At 38.5% G+C, this 17,097-nt stretch overlaps 1 protein-coding gene across 2 annotated transcripts in view; it reads right to left on the minus strand.

Moving 5' to 3' along the window:
• dgkb (diacylglycerol kinase beta) overlaps positions 1-17,097 on the minus strand; it is a 271,623-nt gene that overhangs the window by 153,645 nt on the left and 100,881 nt on the right. For both annotated transcript variants that reach the window (XM_031903168.1, NM_001102744.1), the window contains 2 exon segments: positions 11,381-11,497; positions 5,262-5,335 (listed from right to left, as the gene is read on the minus strand). In XM_031903168.1, the coding sequence (XP_031759028.1) occupies positions 5,262-5,335; positions 11,381-11,497 (191 nt within the window).

The raw sequence follows: 17,097 nt of genomic DNA on the forward strand, positions 1-17,097 counted from the left end.
TAACTCTGTTATTCCACCTGAATGGAAAAGTCGTTTACGGAAACATTTGAATGAGCATAGTGCTCTTTTCTCCAGAAATGACCTTGATATGGGATGCTCCACCAGCACAAAGCACAAAATCCGTCTTAGAGAAGATAAACCCTTTCGGGAGAGATCTCGCCGCATTGCCCCAGGTGACCTGGAGGATCTTCGCAAGCATCTGGAAGAACTCAAAGCTGCTGGGATCATCAAAGAGTCCCGAAGCCCTTATGCATCCCCAATAGTAGTAGTGCGGAAGAAGAATGGTTCAATAAGAATGTGCGTGGATTACCGAACTTTAAATCAGCGCACTATTCCAGACCAGTACACCACCCCGAGGATTGAGGATGCCCTTAACTGCTTGGTTGGAAGCAAATGGTTTAGCGTGTTGGATCTAAGAAGTGGTTACTATCAGCTACCTATGCACCCAGAAGACAAGGAGAAGACTGCTTTTATATGCCCTCTGGGTTTCTTTGAATTTAATAGGATGCCCCAAGGTCTCTGTGGAGCTCCAGCCACATTTCAACGACTTATGGAGCGCACTGTAGGTGACATGCATCTGCTGGAAGTACTGGTGTACCTAGATGATCTGATAGTCTTTGGAAGGACACTAGAGGAGCATGAACAGAGATTACTGAAAGTATTTGATCGATTGGAGAAAGAAGGCTTAAAGTTGTCCCCAGAAAAGTGCCAATTCTGTCAGCCGTCAGTGAACTATGTGGGCCATGTGGTATCTGCAGAAGGGATAGCCACTGATCCCAGCAAAATTGAAGCTGTATCCTCCTGGCCCAAGCCCAGGACAATCACTGAACTCCGGTCTTTCCTGGGATTTTGTGGGTATTATAGGAGATTTGTAAAGGGGTTCTCCAAGGTGGCCCAGCCATTGAATCAGCTCCTTCAAAGTAACACTGAAGTAGAAGGGTCAGACAGAAACATCCTGGCCAAGAGGCTCAGAGGTCAAGGGTGGACCAGAGAGTCTATAGAAGACTTTTGGACAGAAGAATGTGATAAAGCCTTCGACCAGCTAAAGTACTGCCTCACTCATGCACCTGTGCTGGCCTATGCTGACGCAACTAAGCCCTACACACTTCACATAGATGCTAGCAGGGAAGGCTTGGGGGGCATCTTGTACCAAGAATATAATAAGGAGTTACGACCAGTAGCTTTCATCAGCCGAAGTCTGTCACCATCTGAGAGGAACTACCCAGCTCATAAACTTGAATTCCTTGCACTAAAATGGGCAGTGGTAGATAAGTTGCATGAGTACTTGTATGGAGCAGAGTTTGAAGTGCAGACAGATAACAATCCGCTAACTTATATTTTGACAACAGCAAAGTTGGATGCCACTGGCCACAGATGGTTGGCTGCACTGGCACACTACAAGTTTAGTCTGCGCTATCGACCTGGTCGGGATAATCGGGATGCTGATGGACTGTCCAGAAGACCTCACGGAGATTTGCATCCAGATGATGAATGGATCGAAATTCCTGCACCTGGGGTAAGAACTATGTGCCAAGGGATAACTGGCCGGTGCCAAAGTGGAAACTTTGCAGAGAAGATTGGCATGACTGTCAGAGGAATTCCAAAGCTGTACTGCAATGTCACTTCTGTTGGAACATCAACCATGCCAGCCCTTAACAAAGGAGACATAAAGAGAGATCAGAGTGAGGACCCTCTGTGCCAGGTGGCCATGGAGGCTTTGAGAAAGAAACAAGTTCAGATACTCAAAACTGACTCCCATCCCCTAGCAAGTTTGCTTGTAAAAGAGTGGGATCGGCTGCGACTACGTGATGGTTTAGTATACAGACGAGCACCAAGTGCTACAGATTTAGAGAAATGGCAATTAATGCTGCCACAAAAACACAGAGACTCAGTCCTTATGGCCCTGCATGATGAACATGGTCATCTGGGATATGATAAAACCCTAGGCCTTGTGAGGGATCGTTTCTATTGGCCATGTATGAAGCAAGATGTAGAAGACTACTGCCGCTCCTGTCTAAGATGCATACAGAGAAAGACATTGCCATCAAGGGCCGCCCCTCTTAGCCACATGGAAAGCCACAGCCCTCTGGATCTAGTTTGTATCGACTTCCTATCCATTGAGCCAGATGAGGGTGGCACAAGCAATGTGTTGGTGGTTACAGACCATTATACCAGGTATGCTCAAGCATTTCCCACAAAAGATCAAAGAGCAATTACAGTTGCTAAAGTCCTTGTGGAACGGTTTTTTATTCATTATGGCCTGCCAAAAAGAATCCACTCTGATCAGGGGAGGGATTTTGAAAGCAAGTTAGTACATGAGCTGATGTCAATGCTTGGAGTCCTGAAATCCCGAACTACCCCTTACCACCCACAGGGTGATCCTCAGCCTGAAAGGTTCAACAGGACTCTGTTAGATATGCTGGGGACTCTGCCAAAAGAGAAGAAAACACATTGGAGTCGTCATATTGCCACAGTTGTGCATGCCTATAATAGTACTAAGAATGGTGCTACTGGATACTCTCCATATTTTCTAATGTTTGGGAGGGAAGCCAGGTTGCCCATTGACATGGTCTTTGGAGTGACTGCTGATGACACACCAGTTAAATCACACAGTAGTTATGTGGATCGACTGAAGAGAGATTTACAGAGAGCATATAAAAGAGCCCAGGAGGCAGTTGGTAAAAAGAATATGCAGAACAAAACACTGTATGATAAAAAGGTAAAGATTCATGACCTACAGCCTGGGGACCGTGTCCTCTTGAGGAATCTGGGGAATCCAGGCAAACACAAACTGGCTGATAGATGGGGATCCCAACCATATATTATATGCTCCCAGCTTCCTAATTTGCCTGTATACCAGATCTGCCCTGAAGGACGAGAGGGTCCTATTAAATCCTGGCATAGGAACCATCTAATGCCTCTAGCTGAAACTGTGAGAGGTCCTGACCACAGACCTGACAAAAATCTAAAGAACCCTAAGCCCAGAAAGTCAAGAAGACTGCAGGGTCAAAATCCACCTCAACTAGGCATTGATAGTGAAGGGGAACTTTATGATACTGATAGTGATGACGAAGATTGGGATTTGAATTACCTCTTCACAGAACAGCAACCAAAAGGTATATCTAATACGAGTTCAAACTCCACCAGCAACTTAAAGGCAGATGCCCCTGAGTTTACTCTCTGTGTACCAGAACCTATGCTAGAACCTACTGATATACCTTCTGAGGTATCAGAGACTGTCTCTGCTAATCCCCCAATGAGACCAGTGAATGGGAATGAGTTTTCCAAAACTGATGAAAACACCAATGATGAAACTGTACATCAATCTGCCTGTACTGAACCAAGTTTGCCTAACAGAGCACCTCGGGTAATAAGACCACCTCAAAGACTAACTTATGATGCTCTTGGCCATAGCACTGATGAAACAGTTTTAGCATCACACCGTGCTGTCTACGCCCAAACTCCCTTATGCTTTGACTTAAGTGGTGGCATCCCAACCCAGTATTATTCAGAGGGAAATGAATATTGTTGGAATTTGCAAAAGGTACCATATTGTAATTTTTGCTCAAGCATGATAAGTAATGTATAGGTTTTTTGGGTTTGTGGTCTTATTGTTTCCTTGTGGGGACACAAGATTTCTAGTGGCGGGAGAGTGTAGCCAAGCTGGTTTCATTGAAAGTAAGCCTATTTTCCTGCTTTATGTGGATTTTCACTGTTGATATAAGGACTGCAGCAGTATGTATAGTAATAGGAATGAAGGGACTACAGATCCCAGAAGGCCATGCTCTGGAGAGGATGTGCTCCAAAAAGGAAGAGGAAGAAGGGAGGAAGTGGATCTGAGCACCTGAGGGGTGGAGAGCTGCCAGAGATCTCTGCTAAAGGCCAGAGTATGTGTGTGATGCTGCATGGAAAACAGTGACAGAGATCCCCCCTGCGCAGTGTGGGAAGCTGAGTGAAATCCTGCCAGCACTGAAGGGAGACCTGCATGTCCCAAACAAGTTTCCTGTCTCACATCTCAGTAGTAAGTGTGCCACAGTACTGAGATACAGGTAACTAACATACAGTATATATCTAACTGGTGCAGCAGCAGTAACACTGGGATATCATGTACAATATAGTTCCCTCATACATACTTTACAGGAGGAACAATCTGTGTCAGTTGTCACAGGAGATACAGACTGCAACAAGCCACTGTGGGACTATTATTACTGACCAACACAAGTGGATTACAGTGAAAACACTACTTAGAATCACAGATAATTGTGACAGTATACATTTGAAGCTATAATAACAAAGTACAAGCATCCTGGATGTAAATTGTTGTTTAAGGGCCCCAACGCTGCCGGCTTATAGGACATTAGGGGAGCTCCCAAACTTTGTTGTTAGAACTTAACTGCTAGTGCAGTTTACATTGCATTGCACTGTTATTGCTATTTCTGCCTGTTCATATTTTTTGCATTTATCTGCATTTAATTTTTTTCTAACTCATTTTCAGCCCAGTTCCTGTGTAATAAATCTGGGTTTGCTTCCTGTTTGTGTTGGTATTTACTGGGAATCTTTGGGGTGTCACCACAGTCACAACTACAGTACACCAAGCCATACCCTAGGGTGGGCTACACACAAAATAAATCTAACAGGATTGTTTTGACACCAATATGGATTCATGCAGCTTAGTTACCATCAAGTATAAGGTACTGTTTTATTATTACAGAGAAAAGGGAATTATTTAACCATGAAATAAACCCAATAGGGCTGTTCTGCCCCCAATAAGGGGTAATTATATCTTAGTTGGGATCAAGTATAAGGTATTGTTTTATTATTACAGAGAAAAGGGAAATCACTCACGAAATTAGAATTATGTGATCTATGAGACATGTCCTTCCTGTAATTCTGGATAATGGGCTCCCTGATAATGGATCCCATGCCTGTATATGTACAGTGCAATGGGAAATATGGTACAAAGGTTTGACTTGAATTATACATTATTTTAACCTGAATTGATCTTCTGTTCTTTTAGTTTCTATTTTGAGAAGTTTGGAGAATCACTGTATTTTCTCATATCCTACACTACTCGCAGGGCATAAAGATAATTAAGGCCCTAACATTGCTGGCTGGTTAGTAAACATTCTGATGCTGAAAAAAGATAATTCTGTAAATGTTATTTAAGTCTCCAAAAACAAACAAGATAATAATATACAAAATTTGCACTAAACAATATTAACAATATTCAAAAACATTGAAAGTAATATACCAGAGCATACCTTTCGCCTTGTTTCCCCCCACTCTTTGGATTTACAAAAACTAGAAGTGGATGTGTTCCTGAAATAGGAGTAATCTGCAAAGAAATTGAAAAATCAGCTACAATAGAGAAAAGCTCTTCCCCAGCCTTCATATTTCCCCAAGACGTCACAGCTTTCTGTATCCCCATATTGATGGAGGAAAAAGTATAAGACTCATCCAAACAAATTAATTCATTCTCTTTTTATAAAGTAAGGGTCAGGGACCCTACCTCTATGGAATTTCAGTCACTCCTAAATATTAGGCTCCTGACGCAAATCATCAAAATGGCCACTGTCACAACATTTGTAGGGTGAACATAAACATTTTTCCCTTTTAGAAGGGGATACACTATATAGTGTGCAAATACACAGCAATTTGTAATAATCAAATAATAATTAAATCTTATATATCCCCATTTAATATAAAAGCAATACTATTTTTCAAAGACTAAGCTCAAGTTTTTTTTTACTTTTTTTGTTTGTAGCGTGATGGGAGAGGGTTTTATTTAATAAACAGGCCCCCTTCAGTACTAAATTTACAAACAATATATATATATATATATATATTAATAAGAATGATAATGGTGTTTGGAAAAAAAACAAAAAACTATTCATTGCTGTCAGAACAACAACTATACTTAATCACTAAGCCCCCTACTGACTTGCGTTACAGTGATTATAATTTTTTGGGCTTACATATTTGTTGGGGTGTTAAAGCTCTGCACTGGCATAGAGGTATACTTCAATCAGCCTACCTCTGTGCCTCCACCCAGAGCCACTGTGTCGACCCAGATGCAGACACATGGAGTGGGTTGCCACATTTTGGTGCTGAAATCCACTCCGTGTGCCTGAACCCGGGCCAATGCAGTGACTCTTTGTGCAGGAACAGGGGAAGGCTGAATGGAGTGTAGGACCAGGAATGAGCCTGGTGTGCCCAGGACCTAGTAAGCAGAATGGAGTTCCACCGCTCAAAGCTTTTGGACACCTTTAAAGAAGTAAATCATTGACCTGTTCTGATACATATCTGAATTTTGTTCAACTCTTTTCTGACTTAGTTAATCTGCACCCATGCAAAAACACTGAAAACGCGAGAGAATAAACATTAGTGAACTGAACATATGTTATACTGTCATTACCTAAACAGTCTAGAAAAAAATCTGTTGTTTTATGCAAAATAGGGCTATTTTGTGTTTTAGCTTCACAGAATAATAAATATCTAGAAAAATAATTACTAAAATGGTTATATGGGTAGCTAACACATTAAGGTATTTGTTTTCATTTCCTAAAATTATTTGAATTTAATTACAATCCATTGATGTTATTTCCACATTAATGCGTGTTTAGTTGAGGCGTGCTGCAAAAATATCGATGAGACACAGTTTTTTTTCATATTTAATCAATTTTAATTATTTATTTCAATTTCAATAAACTTAACACTTTCTGTCTGAGCTAAGTCTAAACTGAGCTAACTACGACAAAGACAAAGTGCTTATCTACTTGTAACTGAAGTCCCTATGGACAAGGGTAATTAATGAGCCTCATCCTAAGGTTATACATGATCTATTACTTACTCTAATTAGAAGTAATAATCATGATCATTATTCTGGGCAGCTAGAATGAAATAAGATAAATGTGCAGATTTGTAATAAATAGTAACAGAAAATGTGATTCAGGTGACCAAAGAACAAATACTTTTCTTTAAAAAATCCAAGATATTGATTCTTGTTTTCACACGTGTAAAAACTCACGCTACTTTGAAAACATTTAGATTTGTTAAAATAATCTTATCAGCTATATTTAATAATATACTCTGTCCATCATCAGATATTTTGAAAGCAGAACAGAAAGGCTGAACACCGTGCTAAATGGATTCACATATATCCTTCCTATGTCATTTCCCTAAACTTTGGAACTATGTACTCTGTAAGCAACAAAGAAAACTCCATTTGCATAAATCATTTCTTTCGAAGTGTTATGGACACCTGCCAGCAAATAATAATGGCAAGTAAATGTCACTATACATTGCAGTGTTAACAACCAATCCTTTAGAAATGTGTATGAAAGATAATACATCTGACAGTTCAAAGATGATTCTTTTGCAAATGGGCAAAACCAAAAAAGTAGTTCATCACGGATATCCAAAAATCAAACTTTAAAGCAATGCATTGCTCTGTGTATCTAGTGTTTTAACCCTTAACATATACAGGTATAAGACCTATTATCCAGAGTGCTTGCGACCTGAGGCTTTCTAAATTCTGTAATGTGGATCTTCATATTTTATGTCTGCTAAAAAATCATTTAAACATTAAATAAACCCAATAGGATTGTTTTGCCTCCAATTATATCTTAGTTGGGATCAAGTACAGGTACTGTTTTATTATTACAGAGAAAAGGGAATCATTTAACCATTAAATAAACCCAATAGGACTGTTCTGCCCCCAATAAGGGGTAATTATATCTTAGTTTGGATCAAGTACAGGTACTGTTTTATTATTACAGAGAAAAGGGAATAATCTAACCATTAAATAAACCCAATAGGGCTGTTCTGCCCCAATAAGGGGTAATTATATCTTAGTTGGGATCAAGTGCAGGTACTGTTTTATTATTACAGAGAAAAGGGAATCATTTAACCATTAAATAAACCCAATAGGGCTGTTCTGCCCCAATAAGGGGTAATTATATCTTAGTTGGAATCAAGTACAGGTACTGTTTTATTATTACAGAGAAAAGGGAATCATTTAACCATTAAACAAACCCAATAGGGCTGTGGGTAATTATATCTTAGTTGGAATCAAGTACAGGGTACTGTTTTATTATTACAGAGAAAAAAGGAAATCATTTTTAAAAATGTAAATTATTTGATAAATATAAATATAGTCTATGGGTGATGACCTTCCCTCAGTTTTGAGTATTCTGGAAACAGGCTTCCTTGTAATATATACAAAACCTGTACTACAAACTATGTGCAGTCCCCTTTGTAGGCTGGGAGTGATGCACTTATTCACTGCTGCTTTTAATATGTAGTCTTTAATATAACGGCAATGGTACATTTAAAATGCTTATGGGCAAAATGCAATTTCCAGAGCCTACCACAGGTGGTTGGCCAGTATTTTCTGGTGTTTTGTCCTCTGCACTTTTGGGTGACAAAATGCACCATGTGCCATTTCCCTAGATGATGGTAGATAGTAACAAACTGCCCAAGATCTCACTGAAATGTAAACAATGGTTACTTCATCCAATTTCTTATTTATTGGCACACAATGTGATTCCTTTGGTTCTTGTGTTTGGGGATACAGGAAAGCACTTCCCATTAGGGCTCTGGCACACGGGGAGATTAGTTGCCCGCGGCAAAACTCCCTGCTCGCGGGCGACTAATCTCCCCGAGTTGCCTTCCCCCTGCCATCCCACCGGCGAACATGTAAGTCGCCGGCGGGATGGCAGACGCGGCGGCGCGATTTCGCGCAAATCGCCGAAAAAGACTCGCGAGGCTTTTTCGGCGATTTCCCGAAATCGCCCCGAAATCGACTTACATGTTCGCCGGTGGGATGGCAGGGGGAAGGCAACTCGGGGAGATTAGTCGCCCGCGAGCAGGGAGTTTTGCCGCGGGCGACTAATCTCCCCGTGTACCAGAGCCCTTATGATCAATTGAAAGGGCCATTAGATCATTTTTTTCAAATGTATGAGTGTATAATGACTGTTTCATCAAATTACAAATGTGCATACAAATATGCAAAAACATAAGAGAACAGACTCAATGGGACATCTTTATTTAGTTTGAAATTGCTGCGTTTCTATGATCCAAGAAAATTACAGCAAAATAAACTTTGATCTCTAATTTTTACAACTTCATTGTGACCAAGTTTGTTTTTCACAAATTAACGGAATCAAGTTTTTTCAATGATATACAGGTATGGGATCCCTTATCCGGAAACCCATTATCCAGAAAGCTCCAAATTACGGAAAGCCTGTCTCACATAGAATCCATTATAACCAAATAATTGAGAATTTTTTCTCTGTAATAATAAAACAGTTCCTTGTAATTGATCCCAACTAAGATATAAATAATCCTTATTGGATGCAAAATATTCCTGTTGGGTTTAAATAATGTTTTATTGATTTTTTAGTAGACTTAAGGTAAGGAGATCCAAATTACGGAAAGACCCCTTATCCAGAATACCCTTGACCTGAGCATTCTGGATAACGGATCCTATACCTGTTCTAGCGTTTGAGAATAACATTCAAACTATGGTGTCATCAGTATGGAGGACAGTGTGCTGCCCGTGAATGGTAAACTTAGGCAAAATAGGATCTAGGTATGGGTTTACTTTGGCCTGCTGCGCAAGGGTAAGTGCATGGTGTATAGTGATTTAGAGGCCATAGTTATTTTGCCCCTTCTCCAGTTACATTTTTTTTGTTCCCATTAAGTCTATGTAAAACTTCTTGTACTAACATTGACATTTCAGTAATGTGATAATATTCTATGGTTGAGAAATATTGCAATAATCCACGCTGGTGTTATTAGCAGACAATGTATAATTGTATAAGACCAGATAAAACAGATTTTTTATGCTTCTATAAAATCTTAAAGAACAGAGGTGGCACTAATTGCTATAAATCTTTGCCCTGAGTGTAGTTAGCATGTCATTGGCAAATAATGACCATGGAAGCATTGCCAAACCATCACATTTTATTGCCTTATAATTAGAGCCTTACACTGCAGACAGAGCAATGGGTTTTATGATAATGTCTTTACGATTCTTTATAATATCCAATATGTCATCCTTCAGTTTCCCTATTCACTTACATCAGTGCTTATTATAAAAGAAAAACTGCTACTATTTATCACGTTTCTACTCAATAACTTCAACTCTTCTATCACATTTAACCCATATTTTTTCCATTCAGTGTATTTCTGCCCATTTTAATTTGTCCTTTAATGATTTTTTTTGCTGGAAGTATTAACAGTTGGTTAGTCTTAAAACTGTTCATATTTCATTAAATAAAATTATGACTTTTGTTGTTTTAGAGTTTAGCTCTGCCATCAATATTTTATAATAATGAATATGCATTTTAAAAAAAATGTACTGTAATGTACTATTTCTACTGGTATTTTCTTAATATTTCCGGGACCGTAAATGTTTTTCTAATTTGACTATATTATCAGTATTAATATATTTCCAAGATTTAAGAACAATCTTTAATTTAGCCAATATTGCTGTCTAACATAAATCCTCTAGCTGATGGAACTTACGGAGCATATCACACATTTAATACAGCTAACACCAAGTTCACAAGCACATACTCTCTTTGCTACCGCTCTCCCTCCAAATACACAAACACACAATACACTAGTGCAAACACAGTAGTGTTAAAGTCCACAGAGGAACCACAGTGTTTATCCTTTGCCTGTAAAGGGAGAAGAACCAGTGAATCAATTCTTTGAGGAGCCTATAGGCAAGGTCACATGGGGTGGATTGTCAGCCTGTAGAGAAGTGTAGGCTGACAATCTGCCCCTACACTTAAAAAGGCTTCTAGTTGTGTCAAGCATCTTGCTTTTGATGGCCTGACTCAATGCTTCCAGGTGCAAGCGTAGGAGCAGATTGTCAGTCTGTACTTATCCGCCCCATGTGACCTTGCCCTATTGCACTTATCAGGCAAGTTTTATTTACCAAAGTAGATTTAATACCTATTAGGGATGCACTAAATCCCGGATTCGGTTTAGGATTCGATTAAATCCTTGTTTTTTTTGCCAGGATTCACATGACTTGAGATCACATGTCTATGTCTATAAATTGCTGATTTTTCCCCTGGGATTTTGGTAATTTTTCACAAATTAAGATTCTGATTTTGTTCTGAATTAAGCCAAATCCTTCATGTAAGATATGGCTAAAAATTAGATTCTGTGCAGCCCTAATAACTATTTTGAATGCTATAGCACTAGGCCATGCCCCTTCTTTTGTCCCCTTTTGTATTGTTTTGTATTGTTAATGCTTTTCATTTTCAATTCTGTTTCTATTTATTACACAAAAGTCTTTGTGGAAAACCTGAGAAATAGTTTTTATTTTTATCAAATGACATGCTTAGTAATAATGTTGCCAAACCTGGAGACCTTGCCCATCCACTGTTACAGAATTTGCTCTTTGCATTTTTATTCTTTCTCCGCATTTGTTTCCTTGTTGAGAACAGTTTTTTTCTCTCTTTAAAGTTGACTGTCTTTCCTTTAAGGGGAAAAAGGATAAGTAAAAACATAGCACAGTACAGTGTTTTGGTGGGGCAGATTTATCAAAATGTGAGATTAAAGCCAACCATAGGAAAATCCACCGACTTTCTATTCATTCCTATGGAGAGATCCCCATCTGATAAATACGCTTCCAAAAATACCATAGGAATGAAAAGAATATGAATGTGAATTTTTCTGTTGTGAGCTCTAATTTGCCCATAAGTATTGATGTATTTAAAACATAACATAAACAGTTGAATGACTAATAAAGGTCTTTAGTGTTACAAGATACATTTAGCATATTATCATTTAATACAAAAACTTCCCAGTGACTGTTGTATTAATAAAACATATAGAAGTCATTATTAGGGATGAGTGAACTTTTTTGGCTGGTACAGTTAAGAGGCAAAATAGACTTTTGCCATGCATTTTGTTTTAGTGGGAAAAATTGCAGTCTATTGCCCTATGAAAAACCTAGATATCATTATTATATGCCCCTTGCCTTCCTCATCAATTAATTGGATTAGAGACCTCCCTAGCCCTGCTCCCTCAAAGATGCTGTCTGGGAGCCATACTAGGAAGATATTGGCAACATGAGAGCCTTTTATTTTCTATGAAGAACAGTTGTAGCATACTGGAAAGATGTTTCTCTAACAAGGTAGGGCAATGTATATGCTATTACAGCACTAAAAAGGTCTTAACTGCAATGTCATTTAGTGTTACCATTGACTCCAAAGCATTTCAGCAAAATTTTGCCATTTATGACATTTTACCGCATTTTTTAATTTTTTTTGGCAAATTAAACATGCCAGTTTTGCTCATCACTAGTCATTATACATAAATAAATATAATACTGTATTTTACTGTATCTTCAATATAATTACCACAATTTCTCTATATTATGGTCTCCCCAGGAAAAAAATGCATTGATTAAATTTGGTAAAAAAAAACACCAGGCTACTCTCCAATCAACACAATTCTTTCTTCCCTACACTGCCCTTCAATTAAGTCAAGGATTCTTTTGAAGATCAACCTTCTTGCTTTTAAATCTCTGAATAATTAAGATCCAGATTATCTAGCAGAACTTCTGATTCCTCATATGCCAACTCATTACCTCTGTTTTTCAGACTCAGGAACCCACAATGCGGAACTGCCAAACACAGTCAGAGAGGTATATTCTTTGGATGTTTCTAAAACAAACATATGTGTTCTCCCAGGCTTTTTGAAAATAATAAGAAGTGTCAGTAATCAGTGCTAAGGGCTTTGAGGAAAGTAAAGCACAACAGAATGTTGGTACTTTATCATTATTGACTACCATGATGAGACAATGAAATATGTGGTGGTAATGAAAGGCCAAAACTGGGAGACGGTGATTAGTTGGGGAATATTTTCTACTTGTGTGTAAAAAAGATTGCTTTAACTTTGTTTGTTTAATAAAAAGTGCCTAATGAAAGAAAATACTATGCCACTTTTTAATATACGTTCATCAGACAATTTTAATTTTGAATTGCAATAGAAAAATCTAGATTCGTGGATTATCAATTTGATCTAGAGTAATCTTTAGTTCGAGTGATTGATTTCTTAGTAGAAGCCCCAATATGACCTCCTATCAGCTAAAGCTAAACACCACTTTTCACTACTAATACTTTTTGATCTCTCAGCTGCTTTTGACACTGTCAATAACCTTCTCCTCCATTTCCTCTATTGGCCTTCACGACACTGCCTTGTCCTGGTTCTCATCTTACCTCACAAATCGTTCACAAATCAAGTCTCTTACAATGAAGCATCATCTTTTCCCTTAGAAGGCTCTGTCTTGGGACCCTTATTATTTTCTGTCAATACTTCCTCTCTTGGCAAAATATTCAACTCATTTTTGCTGATAATACTCAGATGTATCTCTCCTCTCCTGATCTCAACCTGAAGTTCTTTACTTGTGTCTCTTCCTGCCTGTCTTCTATCTCTATGTCCCAACACCACCCTAAATTAAACCTCTCTAAGACAGAATTGGTGCTATTTCCCCCAATCCAATACCCATAACCTCCCAGAGATCTATCAAAGTTAACAATGCCACTATTACCCCTTCTCCCCAGGCCCGGTGCCATGGGGTTATCCTCAATTCTGCCCTGTCCTTCACTCCGCATATCCAGTCGCTTATTAAATCATGTCACTTTCACTTAAGAAATATTTCTAAAATATGATCATTCATATGCCAAAATTCGTATTCACTGTTTCATCATACCCAGCCTGGACTACTGTAACTCTCTATTAATTGGTCTTCCCCTTCAAAGACTGTCATCTCTCCAGTCTATAATAACTACTGCCGCTAGGCTCATACACCTTAGAAACCACTCCTTCTCTGCCATGTCACTTTCCTTTAAATGTGAGGGTCAATAGTATGAATTTTAATCCCTGCCAGGGACCCTCACATTTAAAGGTGTTCATAACTCTGCCCCACCCTACATCTCTGAACACATCTCTAGATGCTCACCAAATCGCTTGTTATGCCCCTCAACTCCTTACTCATTACCACCTCACACACTTGCATTCAAGATTTTGCAAGGGCTAATCTTTGTTCCTTTCAAAGATCTCTTAAAACACATTTATTTAGAGAAGTTGTGCTTCATCTTGCACATTCCCACAATCAAAAAGCAAATCACGGATTGGTTGAAATGGGTTACTGCCCACAGGCAAATTTGCCCAGTTTTGATAAATGACCCCCCCCCCCCTTGTGTTTCAACTCCTTCACCTTATAGATTTCTAGCTCTTTTGGGCAGAGCCCTATTACCTCTTTTATTGTTTATTGTTTTCTTTGTATGTAATTCTGTATGTCCGGTGTATAAACCCACTGAGTTGAAGAACTGTGCAAAAACCAATAATGGAGATATGTATATTTTACACTGGGCATCTCTATTTGCACTATATAGTAAAGCAGGTGATACCTGTCACAATATGCTTGGTTGGTTTGTTCATTTTTACTTTTTTGATGCTATTTAATAGGGGAAGGTCTTTTTGTAATCCTTCTTGATAGCAGTGGGAAAGCCTGAATGAAAATCTGGTCTGTTTCTACCCTCATCTCTTTGTATGCGAGATCATAAGCTTGCGAGGCCACACCACCAAGCTGATTTCCTGAGGCTCATTCATTTGATCTACAAGTTGAGAGTAGATAACAGAAATACTGTGCAAATAATGTGCAGAACACATGGGAATCAATCTGTGAGAGAACAGCTTATGGCTGCTAAGGGGTTTTGTTTATTAACCTGCACAGCCATACTTTGTCTTTATATATCCTTTAATGTACTTTTACTTTTTTAAATACAAAGTGTAAATTCTTACGAACCATAATTTGCACAAAGGCCAGTTACTAATGAATCACACATGGTTAATTTGAAAATGCCCTTTTATACAGGTACATTAGTTATTATAAGCTAGCAATTCTATTCATCTAGTAAGTACAACAGTGCTGGATGTATCAAAAGCAGTGGATGTCACACTTTTTCAATTCATATATGGCAATATTGGTATATCAGTCATAGAAAACAAATGCACATTCACCCCAAAACTCAACCTAAACAACCTTCAAGTTGGGCTTTCAGATGTTTTTAGGAAATCAAATGGTCAGTCTACCCAATTATCACCCTAACTGCCCTTCAGGCTGAGCCCTGAAGGGCAGTTACGCAATATACAGTGCATATTGTGTAGTAGAGACGAGTGGCCCTATTTACATTTGAAGACACTTTTGTTTTACTGACCAAATTAGCTGGCTAAAAAAGTATGGTACCTCTTAAAAAAAATGGCTGGCTGGAAGTCCTATATCCAATGGGGTTGATGTGAAATTACATTCCCCTTGTTGATAATGTGAACCTTACAGATATTTTATATCATAATTGTGAAGTGATTCAAAAGCTCATCTATATGGACCCAATGCAGTATGGGAAATATATGAGTGGCTAAAATGGGGATAAAGTTTGATGATGTCATTGCATGCATTGTTTACATTTTGTTGTCCTATGTTTTGTTCATGAATAAAGTTTAACTGATTTGTTAAATATTATTTTGATGCAAATTAAAAATGCCTGCCACATGTCAAATATCACTGACACTTTGGGGCAGATTTACTAACGTTCATATTTTTCAGCGATTTGTTTATTTTTATGCAATAAAATTTTTTTTTTAATGTAAAACCACAAATTTTATGCAATTTATTATGCAGCAAAACCAAGAAAAACGCAAATCTAAAGCTGTCAAGGTCATGTAGAATTCAATGGGAGTTGTCATGGGCAAATTGTAGCAATCTTTATTTAATTTGTGGCTTTAGAGGTTTCTGGTGTTTTTATCATTTGTAAGGCCATGAAAATTCTTACGAAAATTTAAAAACCTCGAAAAATTTGAGGTCTTTGTGTTTTTTTCATTTCGTAATTTTTTTTAATTAATTCATACTTCATATGGATCATTAAATAAATGACTAGAGGTTTTAGTGGAAAGTGAGTTTATTCATGGTTTTAAAAGCCTCTAAAACCAGGAAAATCAGAATGTTGATAAATCTGCCTCCATGGGGCAGATTTAGGAAACTGTGAAATTAGAGCTCACTGCAGTAAAATTCTACCTCTCTCTCTCTATTCATTTCTATGGCGAATTTATGAAATGGTGACCTCTTACTTTTACACCTTTAGGGGCACATTTACAAAAGCACGAATGGCCGAGCATATTTTCAGCGATTTTTACGGGCGTCCGCACGACTTTTTCATACGGCGCACTACTTTTTCGGACGTTTGCACGAAAAAAACGGAAGGTTTTACTGCTGTTTACAATTGTTCGGTACGAAAATTTCGTGACTTTCAGATCGCCAATACGATATTATCGTGACTAAAACGATTTTTTCGTAAGCATTTTCGTGATATTTACGATCTTACGAAATTTTCGTTTCCAATACGATTTTTTCCCCATTTGTGATTCGGATTCGTCGATTAGTAAATGTGCCCCTTAGAGAGAGAAAGGTGAAATTTTACAGTACAGGTATAGGACCTAGGGATGTAGCGAACATCGCCAAAAATGTTCGCGAACCCGTTCGCGGACTTTCGCCAAAACTCGCGAATATTCGCGAACTTTGCGAACCCCATAGACTTCAATGGGAAGGCGAACTTTAAAACCTAGAAAAGCCATTTCTGGCCAGAAAACTGATTTTAAAGTTGTTTAAAGGGTGCCACAACCTGGACAGTGGCATGCAGGAGGGGGATCAAGGGCAAAAATTTCTCTGAAAAATACTTTGTAAAAAAAACGCCAAAAAAAACCCGCCAAAAAACCCCGCAAGCTATTCCTATGTATACGCAAAGGCGAAAAAACCGAAGCGAAAAAACGCGGCGGAAAAAACCGAGGCAAAAAAACACAGCGCAAAAAAAAACGCGGCGAACCCAAAATGGCGAACATCGCCAAAAGTTCGCGAATTTGCGAATTAGTTCGCCGGCGAACAGTTCGCTACATCTCTAATAGGACCCATTATGCAGAATGCTTGGGACCAAGGGTATTCCAGATAAGGGGTCTTTCCATAATTTGGATCTCCATATCTTAAGTCTACTAAAAAATCAATAAAACAGTAATTAA

Source organism: Xenopus tropicalis, chromosome 6, assembly GCF_000004195.4.
Source record: "Xenopus tropicalis strain Nigerian chromosome 6, UCB_Xtro_10.0, whole genome shotgun sequence".
Taxonomy (NCBI): Eukaryota; Metazoa; Chordata; class Amphibia; order Anura; family Pipidae; genus Xenopus; species Xenopus tropicalis.